Source organism: Trematomus bernacchii, unplaced genomic scaffold, assembly GCF_902827165.1.
Source record: "Trematomus bernacchii unplaced genomic scaffold, fTreBer1.1, whole genome shotgun sequence".
Lineage (NCBI taxonomy): Eukaryota > Metazoa > Chordata > Actinopteri > Perciformes > Nototheniidae > Trematomus > Trematomus bernacchii.
Window position 1 is genome coordinate 24,201,659 of NW_022987720.1, and position 20,794 is coordinate 24,222,452.

The 20,794-nt window shown below is 39.4% G+C and overlaps 2 protein-coding genes across 2 annotated transcripts; one reads left to right on the top strand and one right to left on the bottom strand.

Annotated features, from left to right (window-relative positions):
• Positions 1-1,689: 1,689 nt before the first annotated feature.
• Positions 1,690-7,401, top strand: zgc:55558 (uncharacterized protein LOC393228 homolog). The gene is made up of 5 exons (XM_034143099.1): positions 1,690-1,990; positions 2,193-2,305; positions 4,133-4,311; positions 5,065-5,224; positions 5,687-7,401. Exons 2-5 carry the CDS (start codon positions 2,195-2,197, stop codon positions 5,798-5,800), a joined length of 564 nt encoding a protein of 187 aa, XP_033998990.1. The 5' UTR covers positions 1,690-1,990; positions 2,193-2,194; the 3' UTR covers positions 5,801-7,401.
• Positions 7,402-8,207: 806 nt separating this feature from the next.
• On the bottom strand, positions 8,208-19,140 carry pold1 (polymerase (DNA directed), delta 1, catalytic subunit). Its single transcript, XM_034144180.1, has 27 exons — positions 19,024-19,140; positions 17,773-17,961; positions 17,069-17,182; positions 16,784-16,924; positions 16,430-16,555; positions 16,144-16,312; positions 15,876-15,990; positions 15,610-15,739; positions 15,283-15,449; positions 15,086-15,190; positions 14,771-14,911; positions 14,564-14,674; positions 14,270-14,461; positions 14,097-14,185; positions 13,883-13,999; positions 13,324-13,437; positions 12,758-12,905; positions 12,022-12,117; positions 11,712-11,849; positions 11,357-11,532; positions 10,891-11,043; positions 10,699-10,801; positions 10,021-10,153; positions 9,374-9,487; positions 9,182-9,234; positions 8,528-8,625; positions 8,208-8,446 (listed from the first exon to the last, which is right to left on the bottom strand). The coding sequence occupies exons 2-27, from the start codon at positions 17,957-17,959 to the stop codon at positions 8,359-8,361; spliced, it is 3,318 nt and encodes a 1,105-aa protein (XP_034000071.1). The 5' UTR covers positions 17,960-17,961; positions 19,024-19,140; the 3' UTR covers positions 8,208-8,358.
• Between the last annotated feature and the right edge of the window lie 1,654 nt (positions 19,141-20,794).

Below are 20,794 nucleotides of genomic sequence, written 5' to 3' on the forward strand. Positions count from 1 at the left end.
TATTGGTGTATTTTTAATCAAGTTTCTCTTTGTCTTTGGCTGTTCCAATGTTGTCCTCCTACTTGATGAAATGTGTGGTGGGAGTCAGTGTTGAAAATAAAAAAGGAATTGATCATGTTTAAACATGCCAAAATGTGGAGAATATTCTATGTATAAAAGATATGTCAGATTACCTTGTGTATAATTAAATGAAAGCAATTTATTTAATGATGTCACTACTTCAGCACAATCATGTCATCAGGAATATCAGCATGATGACGCATTAAATTAGTGTTTTATACATCATGAGCGCAATGTCAGTTCTCTGTCTTTCTCTGTCTTTCTCTCGAGACAGATGGATGCAGGATTATCTCCGTGATTTTAGGCAAAGATTAGATGGGAGAGCAGATGCACTCAGTGGGAGAGTGAGGGAGAAACATGGACGTCACAGACACCGGAAGTGAGGATGACGTCCAGAGGGTGGGGCATGATGCCTGCCCTGTGTGTGTGTGTGTGTGTGTGTGTGTGGGTGTGGGTGTGGTGTGGGTGTGGGTGTGTGTGTGTGTGTGTGTGTGTGTGTGTGTGTGTGTGTGTGTGTGTGGGAAATTAGGATTATTTTCCAAATTATCCAGTTGTAATAGTTTACTTTTGCAAAATGACATGAGGTCAGGGACCAGTTAGGACATTTATAGCTGCCTTAGCCCATTATAAAATGGTTGGCAAGCCACCTAGACAGACTTATTATCACATAAAGTAATAAAAATGCCATTAATATAATCAAAATAAAGTCAAAATATAGTGATAACATAAAAAAGTTGCAAAAAGATCTGAATATAGTATAGAATGAAAAGTGTCATAATAAACACAACACATAGAAAACAATGTACACCTATATTTGATTACCGGCGATGTGTCATGAATTGAGTAATACAAAAATATTTTAATAATATATATTATCCGTTTTTGTTGTTATATCTTCCATGTCCTGCTGCCCTATTACACATTGTATTACTACCCTGGTCAAGTAGGGCACACCCCTTTTATTTGGATTTTAGTCCACTTTAAATTTGATATGAATATATTTTATGATATAAAAGCAGTTTTTTTCCTATAGGGTCCATGTCATTAGACCCAATGACTCCAAATCAATGCAGCTTTGTGTTATGACTTTTAACCTCCTATGGCATTTTCTGTTTCTCTGTATTAAAATGGTCTATAGGGATTATTATTGTGCAGAAATCAAAACGTAACACTGTAGATGCGCACTGTTACCACAGGAGGGCGCTGAACACTAATTCTAGTAAAGGCAGACCATTTCGGTGAATTCTTTCAAAATAAAAGCCCTATGTATAAAATAGATAGATAGCAGTAATTGTGGAGCTGTATTTGAATGCAATAAATGATGCTGAAGTTCGTAAAGCTTTACATTTTTTGATAAAACAGATTCAATCGGTGCTCATATGAAAATGAATTCCTTTGTGATGTGAATCTAATATATCTGAGGAGTTGAGAAGAACCATCTGAGAGAGAAAAAAAGTTTGCCCGAAAAGCCACGCCCAATAAGGGCTACTCCTATTTATGATTGGACTGATTTGCCAGCTATGGGCGGGGCTAACAGCTAACACTCCATGTGATTGGACCGTCGCGACGTCTGTCTCACTGCCGTCCGTTCATTGGTTGTTTGATGACGGGGATTAACGTGAAAATGCTCTGCTTCTTTCAATGAGCCACAATGGAGACCAAATAGGAACTCGCACGGACTCAAGCTTTTAATGTATTCATTATATGAAGTTAGATTGTGCTAATAGCGTCATCAATCCGCGTTTCATATACTGACACGTAACTGTATTGAGGAAAAACAAGTTGTGGAAAGATCCTGCAGTTTGTCTACAAGTGTCTTTGAATAAGGAAATCGTCTCAGGCTAACGTTATGTAGCAAGCTAATCTCATTTATCCATTTTACTCGTTATTTTAACCATATTTTCACTGGCTGTGATAAACTCCACTTAAGGTAAGTACGATGAAAGACTTCTACCAATATCGATTCAGTAACTATGTACCTAACATAAAGAAGTAACGTCGGGGAGGGTAATCTTAAATCTGGGTCAGTGTCTTCGCCATGTCAGTGTGGGGAGGAAGAGGCTGTGATTTGTTCATCTTCACCAGGATCTTCACTTGATACTTGTTTAATAGCATTATTTGATGTTTTCCAGGCATGACTGAGTACAAACTTGTGGTGGTCGGGGCAGGAGGTGTGGGGAAAAGCGCTCTCACCATCCAGCTCATCCAGAACCACTTCGTAGATGAATATGATCCGACCATTGAGGTGAGGTGCTGCCCATCAGACACAGTGACATGGAGAGGAAGAGGTGGTAGAAGTACTCACATCTTGTACTTTAGTTAAAGTAGAATTACTCAGATCTTGTACTTGAGTAAATGTAGAAGTACCAGAGTGTAGGAATACTGTGTAGCAACAAAAGTCCTGCAATCAAATAGTTACTCAAGTAAAAGTGGAAAAGTATTAGCATCAGAATAGACTGAAAGTACAAAAAATAAAAGTACTAATTATGCAGATTGGTCCATTTCAGAATAATATATATCATGTTATTTACTTTGTACACTGTAGGGGAGCTTGTGAATGTTACCCCAGGTGTAATTAAAGTCTTAAGTGTTGATTATATTACTCATCATTAATCAAAATCTTCAATGTAACTTAATGTATTAAATACATACAAATTGTGGAGTAAAAGTACACAATTTACCTTTTGAATTATAGTGGAGTAGAACACATTTAAAAAAAGTACAGTACTTGCGTTAATCTACTTAATTACTTAACACCACTGTATAATAATAGCCTATATCTAATTTATGAGTTTACCACGGAACTCATTAATGGGGGGTTTTCCTGAACTAATGTGGCTTTAAAGCTGTATAAACACCCACTGCAAAACCACATCTGTCCTGTTACCGGACATCAACTAATACACAGGAAGATATGATGTTACCCACCCTTGTGCCTTAAGTGGTTCATCCTTCCCTTACATGTGCCTTTTACAATATTTAATATATGAAGCTTGAAGCAGGAAACCCTATTTTTAGTTATATTTATTATTGGCCGATAAGGGTAAAATGTTTTATATTTAAAATCAATCCGGCCAATTGTGACCAACGTATGTTTGTGTCTTATGTCAATCTCAGCTGGTCACTTTTATACACAGAATAAATACATTTTAAATAGCAAAGCAATACTCCAGTACAAGTCAAGACTGCCATTAAACACCTTACAAAAGTATAAGCAACAGAGTATACTTAAAAAATTAGGAGTTACAGTATTAATCTTGCAGCTGAATGGCAGCTGTAGGAGTCATATTGTTATATTAGTGTTTGTGCTCTATTGACAACCATTTCTTGGAAGTGCCTGAGGCTCCCACTGAAATGAGTTCACGGCTTTACGCTCTCTGACGCTGCTGATGGACAGATCGGTTGATCCCATTTAGAGCATTTATTTAGAAGAGGTTGCAGGGTAGTTCAATTGGAGATTGTAATTGCTTTTGAGCTATATCTGCTTTCTTTGTCTGTGTTCCTGTAGTTTAAACTTTATGTGAATGAACTGTTTATGTGTTTTAAAATATTGTGTGTATTTAGCTCAAACACTTTTATGCTACTGACAAAGCCAGGGCTCTGTCAGGAAAGATATTTAGTCATTTCAATGTGATCTACCTGGTTAAATAAAGGTCTAATATTTAAATAATATCACTCAAGTGTTATTATCACCGAGTCATAAACATGGAAGACACATTTTAATGCTATTGCTAGTCAAAGCTTATTTTAACAGCTTCACATACTGCTGGGTAGTTTGTTGTGTTTTCTTAACCATCTGTTTGTGTAAGAAAAATACAATTCATGTGCAAAGTAAACAGTAACAATAGATATAAAAAAAAACAGTTGAGTATAACGTGACTGTAAAGGGGCACCATGGTATCCCGAGTTAAACACGTTTTGCCACTTCTTTACAAAACGTTCCATTCAACAAGTTGCAGCATGACACAGCGGTGACTGTCATGGGAATAAACCATGATGCAATCCATTGTCAGATTTCTTGGCATGCTCTTTTTCTTGCCGCCTGCATGATCATGTCAACGTTGTGTTTCAGGACTCGTACAGAAAGCAGGTGGTGATCGATGGAGAGACTTGCCTGCTGGACATCCTGGACACTGCGGGTCAGGAGGAGTACAGCGCCATGAGGGACCAGTACATGAGGACAGGAGAGGGCTTCCTCTGTGTGTTCGCCCTCAACAACATCAAGTCCTTCGAGGACGTTCACCTCTACAGGTACTAGATACTTTGGGCTTTACCCAGTGCATATCGCCATACTGTAGATAGCTGAACAAAGGAGCTGAAACAACACTGTGAGAGAAGGACTGTTAGTGCATTCCATTTCAATGGTGTGTGTTTGACTTGGCACAATTAGTGTTTTAGATGCGCCTAGCATACTTTCAGATGTGAGTAGTGTGCTAGTTCAGACAGTGTAGCAGTACAAAGGCAACTTCCTGATGAGCAGGAACTGTAATTATCTGTACCGCATATCTGCTGAATATGGTGAGTTCAATGGGTCAAATGCACACTACAATCTTGTTTGCAAATGCATGAACTGATCCAAATATATAAAGCAACACTTGACTGCAACTAATGTTATGTTAATAAGCGATTAACCTGCAGATTATTTTCTAGATTTATCGTTTGGTCTGTCGTCCAAATGATAAATATGTCAAAGACAATAAAAATAAAAAGTCCATCTAAGTGTTTCAAAACCAAGGTTATGTATTTGAATAGCTTGTTTTCTCATTCCAAAGTCCCAAAGATATCCAATTCAATATAGTATATATAAAAAAGCAGGACATTTCCATAGAAAAATAGCATTGTTGGCATGAAAAGTTACCTCAACAATTAATGAATTATCAGAATAGTTGGGGGTTATTTTTCTGTCGATCGATTTAAAAACACAGACACTGATGAAAATATGAGTTGTTGCAGAGATAAAAGTCAGTTGTCCACAGATGCTTTTTGTGTGTGCCTCCTCCTCAGAGAGCAGATCAACAGGGTGAAGGACAGCGACAGTGTCCCCATGGTGCTGGTGGGGAATAAGAGCGACCTGGGAACCCGCACTGTGGAGTCCCGGCAGGCGCAGGAACTCGCACGAAGCTACGGAGTCCCGTTCGTCGAGACCTCCGCCAAAACCAGACAGGTACGTAGGGTGTATGAACGGTTAATGTGTTTAAAATATTGTGTGTATTTAGCTTAAACACTTGTATGCTAATGACAAAGCCAGGGCTCTGTCATGAAATATATTTTGTCATTTCAATGTGACCTACCTAGTTAAATAAGGATCTAATATTTAAATAATGTAGATTGCACTCAAGTATTATTATTATTACTGAGTCATAAACATGGAACACACATTTTAATGTTATTGCTAATCAAAGTTTATTTTAACAGCTCCATATACTGCTGGGTATTTTGATGTGTTTTCTTAACCATCTGTTTGTGTATGAACAATACAATTATTGTGGAAAGATGCTCATTTGCAGTCTGCAATGATGCATGCAAGAGCCTCTAGGTTCTGTAGGAACGCTGTCCATAACCAAAGGTCCAAATCATTACACATTACATTTTTTGAGACAAATATTTCTTTGTCTCTGTTTTGCAGGGTGTGGAAGAAGCTTTCTATTCACTAGTACGGGAAATTAGAAAGTATAAGGAGACCAACCGCAGCAACAAGAAGAGCAAGAAGAGCACGCAGAGACGTTGCACTATACTATAGCAAAACACACACACACACACACACAGTAGCACATCCTTTATCGCACTTGTTTCATGCTTGCCCTAACACACTGCACCTCCTCTGTCACGTTGGATGGAGATGGCATATCTCCAGACAGGAAAGCAGACGTGGCAAAATCCATTTTCACTGCTGTCTAAGTTTCCATTTACAATATGCCACCACAACGCTGTAAATTCAGTATTCATTTTTTTTCAGTTTTGTGAACAAACATCTAGAAACTGCAGTTTTAGGCGAGTTTAGTTAAGTTTGGCAGACTTCGTTGGAGTCTGGGATAAAAAGATTGATTTGTCTGTAAAGATATTTCTCTTTGACTTGTGATTTTTGTCCAGCCAGTGTTTTTACAGCTCCTGTTGACGACACAGCGGTGCAGAGAGTACTTTGCACATTCAGTCCAAATCTCCAATATTGTTCTAGGACTCTCTGCGTAGGTTGGTTTTTTGATCACTCGGTACACATCTGTTTTTATGGAGTCCTACATGGAAATATATTGACCAGTACAATGTTTACTGTGAAAGGGGTTAGGGTTATTTGCTTCTAGATGATTGGTCAATACTTTGGTAAATGTTTGTTGTCTTCCCCTTGAGGTTTTTAAAAGGTTAGAGCGTCCTGTGGGGCTTCAAACACATCAGCAGTATTTTTGTCTCACCATATATCCAATGAAAATGCTGTATCATGATAGGATCACCACATTAACAAAGCCTCAAAACTGTGTTCCAGTCTCCTAGGTGCACTTTATTCATTTCTATCTAGGTAAAGTTTACTCAGGAATATGGTGTTTTTTTTTTTATAGGAATAACAGACTGAAAGCTGTGTCAAATGCTTGGTTGAGATGTGTGTGTCCATCATTAGCTTACTGTTTGAAGTGTCAGCCCTGCTGTTTGTTCCACACTGTATTCCAAAGTACACTTTTTTTTTAATGCACATTTTGTTATGTCACAGTGTTTCTGGTGGTTTAGTTGTACTACATGCGACATTTTAACCACACTGGTGAAGAAACGGGTGTTTACCTCGGCTTCTCTTCAGAGCTCACACACAGAAACAGTCCTGTTAACTAATCATGCTTCATAAGTGAAATAAAGGTTGAGGAATATCTGGATAGCACTCTGGTCTGAACACACGAGACAGGATGGATCTTTAACCCTTTAGGTACTGATTTTGCCTTAAAACAGCACAGCAGTACAGTTAACCCAATAATGTGTCAGAAGAGGTGTGTGTTCCCAGTATTGGGCCTTCAGATCATTCATTTATCATTAAGGATATTCAATAGGGCATTTTTGTTATAGCCGTGTGTGTCCTCTTTGGTATAACTGTCACCTAAATGAAATGGATAGTTAAACTTCTATTTTTGAAGCATTAAAAAAACAGCATTCCCCAATTAAAAAACGTCTGCATCAACAAACTGCTGTCCACTTATTCATTAAGTGTTATGCGCTAACCTCAGTTAGCATCCTGCTAGCTGAAGTCAATTAATCCATGAAGGGTCTCTAGCTATGGTGTTTAACCAGCAGCGTCTCATTGTCTGGACTTTCACTGACAGCTGTTTAAATCTGTAATGAACAAGTAAATGTCTTCAGCTTTAACGTCTCGTCTGTTTTGTTTATCCAACGTTGATCTTTGCTGGTTAAGATTGAATGTGTGGTCAAAAAAAGAAATGCAGGACACAAGAATTTACCGCCAACACACTAACAGCCGTGGAAAAAGTTCTCACATCCTCTAAAGTAAAAGTACTAATGCCACAGTCTAAACGTACACCACAAGTAAAAGTATCAAAGGTATGATCAGCTAAATGTACTCAAGTATCACAAGTAGAGTGTCAAATACATGTAGTGCAGTTAAAGTACAATAATTCCCTCTGAAATGTAGAAGTACGAAGTAGCAGGACATGGAAATACTCAAGTAAAGTACAAGTAACCCAAAATAAGTACAATACGTGAGTAAATCTACTTGTTTCCATTCCACCACTGCACACTAAGAAGTGTAGTGCTTAAACGCCACGCCCGCTTTGTAATTACTGATAATACTTGAAAGATAATGTAATCTTTCAAGAGAGAAAACTAGTTCCCCACTCAGTTTGTGCGATCAAACGTTAACAATCAGGGCTTTAGTTGTGAGGTATCAAACCAGTTAGGGGATGTGGTTTTTGAGGTATGACTGGCACAATAACTCTGAGGAAAGCAATTAAGTTCCTCTTTTCATTTCCCGAAAAATTACGCCATCACCATTACTCTGACGTCAATAAAGTTGGGGACTGTAGTTTCATACAGCTTAAAACCCTTCACACAGGAAACACTGCATGTACATTAGTCTGCCTCAGCATCCTGTATGTACACTATTTGGTCCAATACAAATATTTCAATGATAGTCAAATTATCCTATGACGAAGAAATAGATTGTTGCTTGATTTTATTTTACAAAAAGGACATTTTATTCATAGTAGAAAACATAGAAATAGTGTAACATATATGCATTTTTACAAGCACTACAGACATAAGAACAATAGAGACGATATGAGTTTGCGGTCATCTGGAAGGAGCCTCTCACCATCCGAAGCGATTCACCAGACTGCTCTGGTCATCCAAATCTTTCTGGACCTTCTTCCTCATGTAAAAGATGGGACAATCCCGACTGTGGAGGAGGGACAGGGTTACGGTGTGCTCAGCCATGATTCTGCAGTGAAACACAGTTAAATATGTGCTGTTTATGTACCTGGTACAGAGCACATCCTCATGGAGGGAGCCCTGGCACCGCTGGCACTGAGTCCACAGGCGGGAGAAACGCTCCTCCAGTGTGTTCAGGTGGAAGATCTGAAATTCAAACCATAAGCGTTAGAAACTTATTGATAATATATTAACCCCTTAAAAACTTCAAAATAACAATTTGAGCGATGCTTTACTAGAAAGGCAAACTAAAAAGGTTTAATAAATAGAATAAATACTGGAATTTAACATTGAAATAGTCGTTCTGCTTGATCTACCATAATACATGATATTGAATCCACTTGAAGTCTCTGAGGAGCAACCAGAGGGCAATATGAATAACATTAGACAACCTTTGATTAATAGCAAAACAAAAAGCAATAAATTAAAGCTTTTATACAAACAAAGACACAACTGGAACCTTCAAATCAAATAAACTAAGCCCAGATAGTGAGAAACTGTATAAAGACTGCATCATGGCTATAAAATCTATAAGAAAAACAGAAATACCTTCTTATTTCTGTACGTAGCACTAAAAATAGTTTGGCTTATTTCAAGCGAATTGACTTTATTTTATTCATGGTAGATTGCACCTGTGGTAAGTTGCTTTTGATCAAAACATCAGATAAATGAAATGTACATGTTGTAACAGTTATTTGCCCACCTCTTTTTGGTACAGTGCAGACTCCTTCTTCTTACAGAAATCGCACACAGCGGCTGCAAAGACACACGTAGATGTTACACAGAGATCTCTGTAAAACCCCTTCGAGTCAAAAGTGGCATCTAACCAAAAAGTGAAACCACATGTTTTAGGGAAAAAGGTAATAGTAAATCTTCAAAGTCTGAGCACACATACTGTCGCTTTTGAGCACGGCTTTGCAGCCGATGCAGGTGCTCCTCTTCTGAGCGAAGGCCATGAGGCCCCCGATCTTCGAGGTCAACACCGTCCTACAGCGCGTGTGGTCGCCCTCTGAAACACACCAGGAAATCAACTTTCAGTTTTAAAGCTTTAAACACGATACACATGCCAAGTGTCATTTATTTAACTAGCATATCTATATTGCATCTTTAGAATCAGAAACAGGTTTATTACGAGGTAGGTTAAGACATAGGAGGAATTTTACTTGGTGTTGTGGTGCATATATAAAATTAAAAAAGATTAAAAACACAGATAGAAAACTATTTAGGAAGTATTTTAAGTGTATTGGCTGGACTGTACAGCATTGACTCTTGCTTTGGTTGTTGTCAAAGTAAATATTAGATTACTGAATCACGTTTTTCTAATGATAGGGCTTTAAAATGTGTCCCAAGGGATATCTTCTTTTGTTTTCCAATATCATTTCAGAAACACATATATCATTTGCACGTGTCATTTTATTTTCTAAATTAAAATAAGACTATCGTATGTGTGTGATTGTAGAATAGGGCTGCACCCAATGACCGAAATTGCATCAAAGCTTTTGAGTTAATCGAGGAACTGTTTCAGCACTATCGCAGACTCACTGAGCAAGATGTTCTCGGCCTTGCTCTCTCCCAGGATTGGCTCAAATATTCTCAGCAGGGGTTTGGACAGCTGCTGCTCCAGGTAGTATTGTGTGTCGATGGGAATGTTGTTCTCCAGCACGAAGATCGGGTCCTAAAGAGACACATGTGAAAATCAGATTATCGCCGAAAATGAACATGAATAAAAACATCGGGATGCACCCACACATCCTAGCACTTATAAAAACACCAGAAGAGATCAAGAAGAATGATTCTTGCTTATTCCTACTATTTAAAAGTAGCAACAATTAGACAAATGACAAGGAATTGGTTAAAAGGTGATAACCTAATGAAACGTGAATGGAAAAAACTTCATATCTTTGACGGAAGACTGGAAAAGTGGGTGAGGTTTACAACATTACAAACATTTCTAATGACCCTCCAGTGAGGTGACAGTTCATTTAGAATGAATGATGAATCCGTTATCTGTTAACTATACGATATTAATAGATGTTCAAACTGTATTTTTTTTCTCTTTCTTCTCATTTGTTGATTGTTATTTTTCGTATGATCTTTTAAACTGCAGTTCTCTTTGTTGTGTATGCCCTGTGATTTCTTAAAATGCAAAAAAAACAAGAGAACAGGGGTGTACAAATCAAATCAAATGATCTAGAAAAATAATTAAAGATCACTACAGACCTCTGACTTCATGTACGCTGCCACTCCCTTTGTAGCCTTGATGATGACGTACGGCACTCGGTCCCCCAGGTTCGGGGCGCTGCCGGCGTCTCTTTTCCTCATCCTGTGAAACATCAAGACGTTAGTTTGAGCGTATCCCAGAAAAACATTATGTTATATATTCATTGAAATGAGATGCTGAGTGTCACACACCTCTCGGCCAGCTCTACGTGCGCCTGTTTGTTGGAGTACTCCTGAGCCGCGCGCGTCAGCTCCTTGGTGATGACGAGCTGGCTGATGTCGATGCGGTTGCACAGCAGGTCTGAGATCACTTCTTTAGCGTGAGCCACGGCACCCTGAGGATCCCTGAAGAGACATCACAACAGCAGTGATTACTTTCATAACAAACAAACATCTAATAGTGTTGTTAAGGTTCATTGTCTGTAGATAAACTTATTTTTTTATTATAACAATAATAATACATTTGATTTATATAGCACTTTTCCTGGTGCTCAAAGCACTTAATGCTTAATTTGCTTATTGTGCCAGGTAGTTGCAGGATCATAAGGTTTTAAAAGTAAATGTATCTGATGGATTGTAAAGTGAATAATGGCTGAAATCAATGGATAACTTCTGCACTGATGTTTCATTAAACATTACAGAATGTGTGTGTCTGTACCTGTCTATGAGGCATTTCTGCAGACAGGTGTTGATGAGGTTAGCCACCAGAGGGCAGTTGTCTCTGCGGACCGTCTCAATGCCTTTACAGTCCATCTTTTCATAAGTGTCTGCACTTCCGGAGAAATACAGGCCTGCGTAGCGCTTCTTGTTGATCAGCAGGTATGGGTAGTACACCTGTGGAAGGGACAAAACAAATCTCTAATGAGGGGGACGCTCAAACTCTTCTATGGTCCAAAATCATGGCTTTTACGTTTTGTTCTCAAGCACGTGGGCCAGAAGTGCCCATTCAAGACACAGATGTTAAAATGACTGAGACAAATGCTTTGATAAATCTAAGTGGACAGAAATGTTACCTTCTCAAACTCCAGTTTGATGGGAGGTGTGAAATGAGTCGACACCCACTCTGCCGCCTCCCTCCCGATGTTCATGGCCTCCTGCACTGTGGCAACTCCGAGCTTAACCATGACGGAGTCTGTGTCCCCATAAATAACCTTTAAAACATTTAAATAAAAACATTTAAACAACGCATACACAAAGAGGGTCCATTACAAAACTTCAGATAGGAGGTTCCAAAGCCTTCATACATTAAAAGGTGTTAACTAAAAGTAAGGAACAAAAAAAGATAGGAGTTCAGCTCAGTAGATATCGGGCACAGTTCCTCACCTTGGCATCACCTTGGTAACCATTGGCAATGGTGTACTTGGACTCCACCAGCTGTTTGGTTTGCTCGATCATCTGTCTTCCAAAACCTGTGACGCTCTAAATGAGAAAAAGGATGATTTAAATTAAAAAATCACTAAATGATCAGTGGGGTTGAAACCAGATGCCATCAGCAATGAAGGAACCGCATCATCATGTCTTTCAATGCCAGGGACAAAATTGCCTTAAAGCTTTTTATCTCAAAACAGCTCATGTAGAAACAGCTCTCTGTGGGGGTGTAACCAAGTCAACCTTCCACAGAACAGCAAAAAACCCAGACCGTTGTGGCTGATTGTTACACATTTGTTCCACCTGTTCTGGTGCGTCTATCTACACACAAATCTTTGCTCTACATCTTTGTAGTTTACCCTCCCAGCTCTGACTTTAGCATGAATTAAAAACAGCTGTGTTCGAGCCAGAATTGTAAACATTTGGTATTTTTAGAAACAGCATTTTGTGGGTTAAGGTAAATGTTTAAGCTAAGGAGAGGTTAATGTTGATTAATGTATGGAAATAAGTAATCCATATATGTAGACCTATGCCTAATAGTATTATGTTGAATCCATTTTAAACTGCAAGCTGCCATAATGAAACCAAATGTATTGAAAACCCCCTCTGTTTGGTTTCCAAAAAATGTATCAAAGGAGAACAAAGTACATTAACTTTAACACCGATATGAGACCCAGAGTATAGTGCCCACCTGTGAGATCTCCAGGCAGGGCAGCTTGCCGATCTGAGCCCCCGTGAAGCCGTACACGGAGTTTGCACTGATTTTGAGAGCCAGCTGCCGGCCGTCCAGCACCTGCCTCTTGAAGGGGTCCGTCTCATTCTTTAGCTCCGTTTTGGCCCTGTGGACAAAGTGGGAGAGAATGAGAAGGAAGCCATGTCTGGTATTTTATAAATGCCTTCCTGTGTTTTGTTCAGGTACCCCCACCATTAGGCCTGTAAAGTAAATGCATTCATAGTTGATCTAATCAACAGATCTGTAAAACTGTGTTTACCAGAGATTTGCTTATAAGTTTCTTGAAAATAACCATTCAGCATGAAAAAAGGATTTAAGAACTGACTGACGGATTTAAGAAATCTGAGTCACCTTAAACCAAATCAACTAGTTGATGAAGACGGGCCCCCTACACATTTTGTTATTTTTCCAGAGACACTAAAAGGGTTACCAGCAAGTAAGATTAGATAGATAGGTACAGTGGGACTGGAGCCGTCTACAGAATTAGTTCAGGTTGGTTTAATTGAGTGATTTATTTGACATACTTCTTCCTGGCAGACAGCAGGTTCTCCAGGATCTCAGGCAGGAGTCCTTTCCTCACAGAGCTTTTCACAAACATGTCCCCAGTGGGAGTCTTGATGAAGTTCTCTGGAGCGAGGCTGAAGAAACACAACAGTTTCAGATGTTAGCTCATTGATAACATACATGAACACTGTTAAGTTTTATGTGATTAATTGTAAATTGAAGTCTAAATTAATAATACAAGCTGAAGATGGAAGTCATTGACATGTTCCAGGTTAAATCTTTTTAGAGAAGTGATGTTAACAAAAGTGTAAACTATTAACTAAAATAAGCCTACGGGCTGGTTAAATGTATATGGAAATTCCCATTTAGCTCATAAGATTTAACAGTGGCATAAATTCGACATTTTGCGATCCACATTTGAGCTGCAAGAAGACGAAGTTTAGAGAAACAAAATATATTCAGAGCCTTTTAAACCTTTACAATCCAGAAGGGTTCATTTAAAATGTTTGCAGTTTGACACAGATCAAAAACGAATTCTCTTTTGGATTTTAAACACACTCAAGCAAAATAACTTCTGACCTCAGTTGTTCCCCTGAGCCTTTCTGCAGCAGGGTGGTGTAGCACAGATTGTGAGCCATCATGATGGACGGATACAGGGAGGAGAAATCCAGGGTAGCAATGGGGATGCTATAATACCTACACAGAGAAAAAGACGGTAATGGACAGGTATGAGAGAGGCTTAACACTGAGAGCAGATAGGAGTCATACTCACACTAACAGCAGATGTACATACCCTTTCTCCGGCTCAATGACAGTCGCTCCAGTGTAGTCTTCTCCTACTTCTGTCTTCACAACAGGCATGACAAGGTCCTGCTTCATGGCCTAAACATACACAGACACAGTTTTTTTATGCTTGAATCTGTACATATACATACAGTAACTCTCCCATGTGTTTGCCTTGGTTACCTGTCGCAGCAGCTGAGAGACAACCTTGATCTGCTGCCCTCTGGAGAGCAGGTAGGTGAGAGGAACGCCCGTCACTCTGGCCATCTCCATGTAGTTAATCACACACATCAGCTTCTGCAGCAGGCGCAGCGGGAGGTAGGCGTCTTTCAGGCAGTAGACGGCTAGACGACGACGAGTCTGCTCGTTGCCATTCTGTGGTGGAGAAAAACAAAAAGGAGGGAAGTTCATTTTGAATCTTTTCATGACAGCAATCTCTCTTCCAGATGCAACAAGTTTCACCAGTTTGTGCTTTACCTGCAGATCAGTGATGATGGAGTGCTGCACATCCTCTTTCTGTTCTTGTAGGAAGTGGTAACTCACAGCGTTCAGTGTGTAGGAGCGCAGTTTATAATCCCTGAGAAGAACCTGAGACAATAATACTAATCAGACTGTGCTCAATCAAAGCGGTCTTACTCAACTGCTTGTAACTTAAATATTGTTAAAGTTGCTGTTGAAGCTGACCTGCAATAGATCAAACTGAACTCGGCCCTCCATGTTAATGATCTTGTTCTCTCTGCGGCCCATCTGCTTGCTCTGGAAGTTTAAGTCTCGCATGACTGACTTGATGCCTCGCACTCGGCCGAGGTAGGGAAAGAGATTCACCTGAACACCAAAAACATGTTTAAGTGAGTTAAAAGACAAAACAGGAATGTCTTACACAAATATGACCATTAATACATTCTTCTGGAGGTTGTGCTCATGTATTTTTGTGCATTACTGTTAATCTGGTGATTTTAGGCCTTGTATTGCATGTAAGTATTTCACAAAATGTGGCACCTTTAAAGTAGCTGCCCTGTTGATCAAGTAGGGAAAGTCAAAGTTCTGGATGTTGTATCCTGTGACGATGTCTGGGTCCACTGTCCTCAAAAACTCGGCCCAGCTCTGCTCACAGAAACACAATGACATAACAAATTATCAACAAAACACGTCTAATAGTTATGTTTTTCAGGCCTTACTGAAGCTAGTGTGCGTACCTGCAGTAGCTGTTTCTCCTGTGTGAAGCACAATATCTGAGAGCCCACGATGCTGGCACAGGACTGGAGCGTGAACACGGTGCGGATGAAGGGCTCTGACTCACCCTGACGCTGCACCATAGAGGCTATCTGAATCACAGGGTCTTTGTCTGCCTCTGGGAAGATTCCTGGGAACAAAAATGTTAACATCAGAGTCAAACTCTGCATTTTCTTTTCGTCGAGTAAGTAGGGTAAAGTAAGGTCAAGTATATCTGATCTCGTGGCCAAAAATATGTAATGTGTTTTAGTATGCATGCTGTTTAGAGTGCAATAGAGAATGAAACCCACCTTTTCTTCCTGCACACTCGATGTCGAAGCTGAGCACCCTGAGCGGAGCGATCCTCTGCCAGTCTCCCTCTGTAGGGTGACTTATCAGATCTGTCCATCCCACATCCACCTCGTACTGACACAGGCTCTCCTGAGGGACAACACAGGGGGAGGAAGATGATCAACATTGTAAAAGCCTGACAGAACAGTTTTTTATGAATCACTCAAAGTCTATCAACAGACCAATCCGTGTTATGCAACAAGTTCAAATGTGCACTTGAACCTACCTTGCTGGGGTATCTAGAATCTGTTCCCCCCACGAGCTTCTCTTCACGCACTCTGAACTTGCTTTTGGGAAGTTCAATCCAGCAGCATCCCACCACGTCACAGTCCACCATAAACCTAACAAAGAGAGACTTGTTAGGCTTAAAATAACAGCTATAGTTGCTTTAATACAGATGTTTTGATAAAAAGTCTTATTTTTTTTTTTAAACAACAACTTTAGAAGCAACACGTTATCATATCATCTTTACCATAATACCCAACGACACACACCTTATCTCAAAATCGATGTTGGCCTCATAGGATTGGTAGCACTGGATGGGGAAAGGTCCGTACTTGAAGCCCTGCTCCAGCAGCCTCTTAGCTGGGGCGATGAGACGTGGCATCGCCATGGTAATCCGCAAAAAATCCAAAATGCGTTTCCCATGGTAACCGTACATGCCTGCAAGTGTAAATTGGGAAAGTTAAATAATTTGTAACTAGGATAAGAAATCCTGTTTCATATTGATCGGATTAAGGAACAGACTTGTGAGTGTTAAAGATCCCTTCACACACTCACTCTCTTTGCGGGTGATGTCCACAGCCAACACTGTGACGGATATGTTGTCCTTATTGGATCGCATGTCCTTCAGGACAACAGAGTTCAACTCTCTTTTAAATTCACCCAGGAAATCTGATTTGAACCCTTTTCAAAAGGAAGCAGAAAGAGGAAACATTGTAAGATTTAATCAAATTGATCAATTATTTTAGGCTAAAAAACTGGAATCATTCAGATAAAGTGCTTGCCAAAAAGATAGATTCTACCGAGAGAATGTTCAATGGTAATATACTGAAAGCTATTGTACTGCGCAGATGTATATTATTTGAATATTCAAAGATGATATGTATTGACAAAGTAATGGCAAGTACTCACCAGCTGGTGCAGGAACATAGAAGTAAGGCGCAAAACCGTGGACATGGCAGCACACACTGTTGCCACTGTCTGTCACCCCAAACATTCGAATAATCGGGACTGTTCCCTGAGACTGGCCGGGCATGCCTGCCACCGTCGGCCCTGCAAAGTGGAAACAAAAAAGATGGAAATTTGTCTTACATACAGCGACTGTATTTAAGCAGGTGATCCGTTTCTACACTCATCAAGTCATTTAGTTCCAAACAACAAAGAAAAAAAGATGACTGGGTTATTGTTTATAATTACCTAAATAATAGTCGAGATCAATCTGCTGAAACACCAAACTTTCTGATGACGGGTCCAGTGAAGCGGCAATAGGCCGCCGCCAACGAGGGTTCAGGTCTGCTGAAAAGAGGTCACCTGAAAAACAAAGCGGATAGACAGAAGTTAAACAAGTGCATTATTCATTATTCTGAAAAGTATAGCCAACAACTGTTGAAGTATTTGAGAAATCGAATCAACACAGTGAAGGTAATTTCCAGGAACAATCTTAACTAAATCCACAGTCTGTTATTGTTAGAACACAGTTGCATTATTCACAATGCAAAGCGATGCTCAACCTGCTTATGCATGAAATTCAGGGCAAAGCTGACAAACTAAGCAAACTTAATTTACTCAAGACATCACTGTATTACTAATTTGGATCTAGCAGCCACACATATTACTTACCTAAAATCAGAAAAATCACACCGTAAAATAACATTATTATTATTATTATTATTATTCGACAGATAACTAGGTTCTGCAGAAAGATATTGTGTGTGGATGCGCCAGTTTAAGAAATTATTGAGCGTCCATGTTTGCCATATAAACTACACTCAGGTCTACAGTTTAACAGTTTAAATACAGTTTGACATATCATTTACATAACTCAATAATCTCTTCCTTAACCAGGAAAACCATTGTACTTCTGCCACCTATGACTGTGTGCTTTTCTGTCCAACACTTACCTACAGGAATAACATCATGCCCTGCCTGCCCCTCCATCTCCTCTGACTCCATCTCTGCTTCTTCAAACATGGACAACTCCTCTTCAAACTGCGATGGACTATCCTCCCATTCACCAGCAGGTTTCCCCCGTTTGGCCTGGGACGCACCGCCAAGTTTAGAGCCACCATTGCGTCTTTTAGAATCCATGCCTGCAAGAAACATTGGAGGGAAAAGACAAGTTATACGGATGATTACAGAGAAAGAAATAGCTTGACTTGGTTAAGCAGGCACCTATGATAGCAGAGCAATACACCCTGAATGATAGTAGTTATATTAGTGAGTGTAATCAGAATCTGAATATCAAAGTCCTCCTGTACTACCTTAAGAGAGTATTACCACCTGCAATGCAAAATATTATGATAGATTACAACTGAATTGACTTTGCTTGGGTTAACATTCCTTGTACTGTTAGGGTACATTTGGTGTGTTTTGCATATAGTCTGAAATTAAAAAGCTATGGGTTTGGATTGACAGTCAATAAAAAGGGGACAAAAGTAAAGTGCAGTAAGTGATAAAACATTTTGTAGTATCCAAAATTGTAAGCAGTGTAATTCTCAAAGGATCTGATGAAGTTAAACACAATACCAAAAAGAAAGGAGAAACATGAACAGAAAAAGAGGAGACAACATTTGCAAAAGTAAAGTATTTAGCGACAAAATTAACAAAAGATGCGTTGTTGTTAATGTCATAAACAGGGGGAGGTGGAATGTAACCATCTGGATGTCAGGTGGTTGCACAAACAAATGAGACAACCATGCACACTGCACAGTATGTATTGTAGCCCATTAGCCGTGTAACTAGCATGCTGTTATACTGTAACTGCACGCAACACATTATCCAGTAGGCATTATGTACATTAGTGTAAGCTGCATTGTGTGTTCTCAAGCAATGCCATTTCAGTTAAGTCCACTCGTGGTTAAAGTTGATAACTTATGCACGTGTTAATTATGTACTTGTATATTCAACAGCTCCCTGCCAGATTTAATATATTTTAACCTCAGTGTTACAGCAGTATAGTTAATGCAAGTTCATTTTCGGGGAGACTACAGGCTGTTTTCTTTTGTTATAAGCTATAAGCAAGCTAGCAAGCTCCAGAGTAACCAAAACAGACCATCGCGCCAAAGCTAATCTTCCTCACATGCAGCACAGATCTGACTCTTTACACTGACAACTAACAACAGCGGGTACGTTTCTAATAAAGTTATAAATACCTATCAAAGTTACTCCTTCACAACAGCCCCCGACTGACAACAACTCCCGCCACTATCCTTCAATTTGTGAACTTTCACCGATGAACGCGGGGAAAACTTGTTTCGAGGACCAACAGCAAAAGGAGTAGACAATGACGTCACCGAAAAGGCGGAAACTCATTGGTAAAGACCGTAAAGACAAGGAAGTAAAACACAGAGTGACTGTCCCCTGCCAATTAAAAAAGACCGTGTTCCCGGCAAATTTACGTCAAAGCGTACGCAAGGTGAGGGAGGGAAAACTGCCCCCCCCCCCGTTTATATTGCATTTGTATTCAAAGCATTACGTCTTATCATGAATCTCAACTTGTGGCCTGTACTACGAAGCAGGATGGGATTAACTCAGAGTTTTCGGTCCTAAAGGACGCTGATTCACTTACCGGTGTATATTATCTCCATGGTAATTTACAGTATCAGTCAAAAGTTTGGGCACACCTTCTCATTCGAAGGTTTTTATTTATTCTTATTAATTTCTACATTGTAGATTAATACTGACGACATCCAAACTATGAAAGAACACATGGAATGATCTAGTAAACAAAAAAGTGTTAACAAATGCCTCATGAAGCTGACTGAGAGAAGCCAAGAGTGTGCAAAGCTGTCATCAAGGCAAAATGGGGCTAATTTGAAAAATCTAAAATATAAATAATATTCAGATTTATTTTATTTATTATTAATTTTAATTTGTTTACTAGATCATTCCAAATGTGTTCTTTTATAGTTTGGATGTCTTCAGTATTAATCTACAATGTAGAAATGTGTTAAAATAAATAAAAACCTTCGAATGAGAAGGTTTGTCCAAACTTTTGACTGGCACTGCATATCTGCTATTCTTTTTTTTCACTTTATCTGCTGTTGTAATCATGAACATTTCCCCGTTGCGGGACAAATAAAGGATTTCTTTTATTACAAACTCACAGAAAACAAAAATCAATAGAATCATATTTTCAAGTTAAGAATATATAAGAGGCTTTCGAAGGCTAAATTATCCTATGATTTAGTTTCAGGTTCTTCGCTTTAAACTCTCTTTAGGATGGAATATCCTAGATTAAGATTTAGTGAATGAAAATGCATAAATATCGATGCCCTCTAGATGTCAGTGACCAGACATTACAATCTTTTCATTTAAACCAGTGCACTCATCACTGTTTGTCTGTACATTTCCCTCAAAGTTGTTGGGGCTTTCTGTCACCCTATCCAGACACACATGTACATACAAAGGAAGAAATCAGAGGTCAGAGGTAGGGTTGCAAAATTCCGGGAATTTTCAAAGATGGAAACTTTCCACGGGAATTAACTGGAATTAACGGGAATAAACGGGAATTTATGGGAATAAACTGGGAATTTTCTAAATTGAAGGTTGGCTCTTCATAGGGAACTTAAATATAGTTGGGGTAAGTATATTTTAGTATAATCTTGACTAAAACAAACAGATGCCATTCAAGTACACTTGAATATCCATGCCATAGCACACTGCTTACTGCATGGCTATTGAGACCACACAAAGGTTCGCAACAGGCTCACAAATGTGAGAGTGGAAAAACTGGTTGGCATTCGGGCAAACCTAAGGCTCTTTGAGCCTGACACAGCCATCCTCAAGAGGAAGAGGAAGACTCAAGTTGGATGTTGATGAGGCCCAGGAAGAGCCCGTTGACTGAAAGGGTTTAGCAAAAATGCAGAGGATCGCTTGAAGGACGATTTGCATGTTTAAGGGCTCTTTTCATTTAACATTTGA

Bases quoted from the DNA above. Each gene is read 5' to 3' on its own strand.
- zgc:55558 (XM_034143099.1), top strand. From the start codon at position 2,195: ATGACTGAGTACAAACTTGTGGTGGTCGGGGCAGGAGGTGTGGGGAAA. The intron at 4,312-5,064 runs GTACTAGATACT...CCTCCTCCTCAG, and splicing joins GAGGACGTTCACCTCTACAG to AGAGCAGATCAACAGGGTGA. The intron at 5,225-5,686 runs GTACGTAGGGTG...TCTGTTTTGCAG, and splicing joins CCTCCGCCAAAACCAGACAG to GGTGTGGAAGAAGCTTTCTA.
- pold1 (XM_034144180.1), bottom strand. From the start codon at position 17,959: ATGGATTCTAAAAGACGCAATGGTGGCTCTAAACTTGGCGGTGCGTCC. The intron at 13,438-13,882 runs GTCAGAAGTTAT...GTGTTTCTTCAG, and splicing joins GGCTCAGGGGAACAACTGAG to CCTCGCTCCAGAGAACTTCA. The intron at 11,850-12,021 runs GTGAGGAACTGT...AATGTTTTAAAG, and splicing joins GTTACCAAGGTGATGCCAAG to GTTATTTATGGGGACACAGA.